Raw genomic sequence first — 2,877 nt, forward strand, 5'->3', positions numbered from 1 at the left:
CGTTCAACTTTTACTTATTCGGCAATTAAATAAATATGTGTGTGTGTGTGTGTGTGTGTGTGTGTGTGTGTGTGTGTGTGTGTGTGTGTGTGAGAGGCTCATGGAACTTCATAAAACCAGTCCTGGTCCACCAGAGCATTTGGTATTTTCTTTTTTCCCTTTTATCGTCGGTTCCTGTGAGGTAGAGGTGCGATCAGCATCTACAAAGTGTTAGACGGACGTGCCATGCATTGGAAGAGCTAATAGATGGAGGTGCGCTGCGTGGGGACTCAGACTGCCTCTGTTCCTGTGGTCACATCTCAGAGAGCCTCACTAAAGTAAACGAGAGGGAGAGGGACAGAGACAAGGACCATGCCTGGGTGGTTTTTATATATATATGAATGGATGATTTTGCTGTTCTCATCTCAATATGGTAATATTTTTCTTTAACATGACATGACTTCATATCGCCTGCCTCAATCTAACATGCAAAAATGCCTCAAACTCAGTTTGCATATAACCGCAATTCTGAGAGCGACAATCCGTTTGACGTGCAAACACAAAAAAACGGTGCAGATTGTTTTGTTGGTTAGTTGTTTTTTTTTTCTTGCTATTTTTGCGCAAGATTCGGTCCAGTCCTTGTTGAGTCTGCGTGGACGAAACATTTCCAAGCTACCAATCGACTAAAAGCCTCGTCCAACCCCAACCAGGACTGTCTGCTGCTGCTGCTGTGTGAATGAGTTGTTTGGTGCCTGGACCAAACGTGCCGTTTTCTCTGCGCTCCTGTCTGTTTATTTGCCTTGTGTTCTGTCATATGAGTGGGAGAATAGTATTGTGTTTGTGTGTGAGAGCGCGTGAGAGAGAGAGAGTGTGTGTGCCTGTTCATGTTGTGCAGTGTAAAGCCAAGCGAGTCTGTTTCCATACGCACTGCTTACCTTCATGAAACAGTCGCCGTACGGAGTCAGGTTAGAATATAATGCTGCTGTTTTAAAGATGTTTTCCTCGTTAATGAATAATGCTTGTTTGTGTAAACTTCAACAGCGGCTGTCTCTCAGCCTTTCCTCCAGCGAAACATCACCGCCAGGCTCTGACTTGTCCCCTGCTCTCTCTCTCTCTCTCTCTCTCTCTCTCTCTTTCTCTCTCTCATTCTCTCTCTCTTTCCGCAGGACATGTCGGGGACTCCGTTTCTGCCGTGCACTGCGCTCCACACAGCGAAGGGAGCGCGAAGTTCATAAAAAGGGATTACTATTATATTTTCGTTTTTCCTTTTGGGGGTCTGGGTGCCTGAAACCTTCAGTGCCTCTGGATTTTTTAAATCTTTATTTTTAAATTATTTTTTTTACTTTGGATTTTGTGGGGATTTATTCGCTTCTCATCGGGATGGAAAGCCGCGATTTCGCCCCGCCGCACCACCTCCTGACAGAGCGGAGCGCCCTGGTGCACAGCGCCGCGTCTCGGATAGCGCCGGGCGGCCACAGCTCCGTGCAGCACCCGGCGCACTTCCAGCCCGGGAAATACTACTCATCCCACCTACCCATGGGTCCGCACTCAGGTCGGTGTTTCTAAACGCGCTTGTTTTGTTTTTGTTTTGTGTGTGTGTGTGTGTGTGTGTGTGTGTGTGTGTGTTTTGTTTTATTTTATTTTATTTTATTTTTTTGCTGTGTGAAAGTTTGATGCAATAGTTTTCTCAGTGTTTGCTGTTGCATATCTTTAATGCTGACTTAAAAACAACTTTGAAACTAGAATTTAGAAGGGAAATCTGCGATTTTTTTGTGGTGATCAAAGGGAGAGAACGAGAAGATTATTTGTCGGCCGCAGCTCCGCAACAAACGCAGAAAGCTGCCCGTTTTTACACAAGACCCCGCTTCACATTTACGACGTAGATTGGTATTTTATTTATTTTGTACTTCAATCTCAGAAGAATTAAAAAAAAAATCAAGAATGATTTAGTTTCATGCAATAAGAGATGAATAAACAGCAGCACGCTCTTGTCATACTTTATACAGGACTCATCAATTGATAATATAAACCAAAGACACCATTCGGCTCATTTAATAAAAAAACAACAATTTGTTACAAAGTTAAATTTTGTTGTTCTGAGGTGAAGGTTCGGGTCACACGCTAGTGTGTACTGGTCCCAATCGTAGATCAGTGTGTGGGGGTGAAGAGGAGTTGTGGGTAATACTAGAAAATCCGGTCTCTATTGAGCGGGGATGTGACGGGGTGCGAATGGGTTGACAGTGCATGCATTAGATTTAACAAGTAGCTTTGGTATCCTGCTTCAGTAAGGGAGGAGTGTGTGTCTGTGTGTGTAGGTTTGCGCGTGCTTGTGTGTGGGTGCGCACGCGCGCGGGTGTGTGTGTACGGAGGGGGAAAGAAGGAAGAAAGAGAATTATTGCTGAAATCTTTAATTGCATAAAGAAAAACCTTGGAGTGACCGGATGAATTGGATCCCGTACAGACAGAACAATCCGCGAATTGTTATTTTGAAGTGGACCTGATTCTTTAAGAGACACTGGTACCGAGAGTCCGGTGTGTGTAGGACTCACACCGCCTCTGTCTTAACATACAAACATACAACTGTCCTTTACACAGCAGCCGTCAAACCTACCGTACTGGAAACTAAGTACTGTCCGTTATGTGTTTATATAATATATATGGTATAAGGTGTCCTGAAATGACGTATCTAATGACCTAGGCACATGATCGAGTGATTTGAATTATGTATGAGGCTTCATTCTAAAAAATATGCATTCATCTTCACATCATTTTATATTCCATATTTGTATAATACACAAAATATGAACTACCTCACAATATACCGTTTAACAAACAGTATATTCTTTATATGTGTTTTTATGTTAAAAAAAATAAGAAAACGGCTGGGATTTAAAAAAA

The 2,877-nt window shown here is 43.0% G+C and overlaps 1 protein-coding gene across 6 annotated transcripts in view; it reads left to right on the forward strand.

Moving 5' to 3' along the window:
- The window catches only part of bahcc1b (BAH domain and coiled-coil containing 1b), a 78,819-nt gene that overhangs the window by 12,753 nt on the left and 63,189 nt on the right, over nucleotides 1-2,877 (forward strand). For 5 of the 6 annotated variants that reach the window (XM_016675051.1, XM_016675041.1, XM_016675055.1 and 2 more), the window contains exon 2: nucleotides 1,146-1,531. In XM_016675051.1, the coding sequence (XP_016530537.1) occupies nucleotides 1,360-1,531 (172 nt within the window). In that variant the 5' untranslated portion in view covers nucleotides 1,146-1,359. Of the gene's footprint in view, nucleotides 1-728; nucleotides 945-1,145; nucleotides 1,532-2,877 lie in introns of those variants that run through there. The other variant, XM_016675058.1, reaches the window with a different exon arrangement.

Source organism: Poecilia formosa, unplaced genomic scaffold, assembly GCF_000485575.1.
Source record: "Poecilia formosa unplaced genomic scaffold, Poecilia_formosa-5.1.2 Scaffold4, whole genome shotgun sequence".
NCBI classification, from domain to species: domain Eukaryota; kingdom Metazoa; phylum Chordata; class Actinopteri; order Cyprinodontiformes; family Poeciliidae; genus Poecilia; species Poecilia formosa.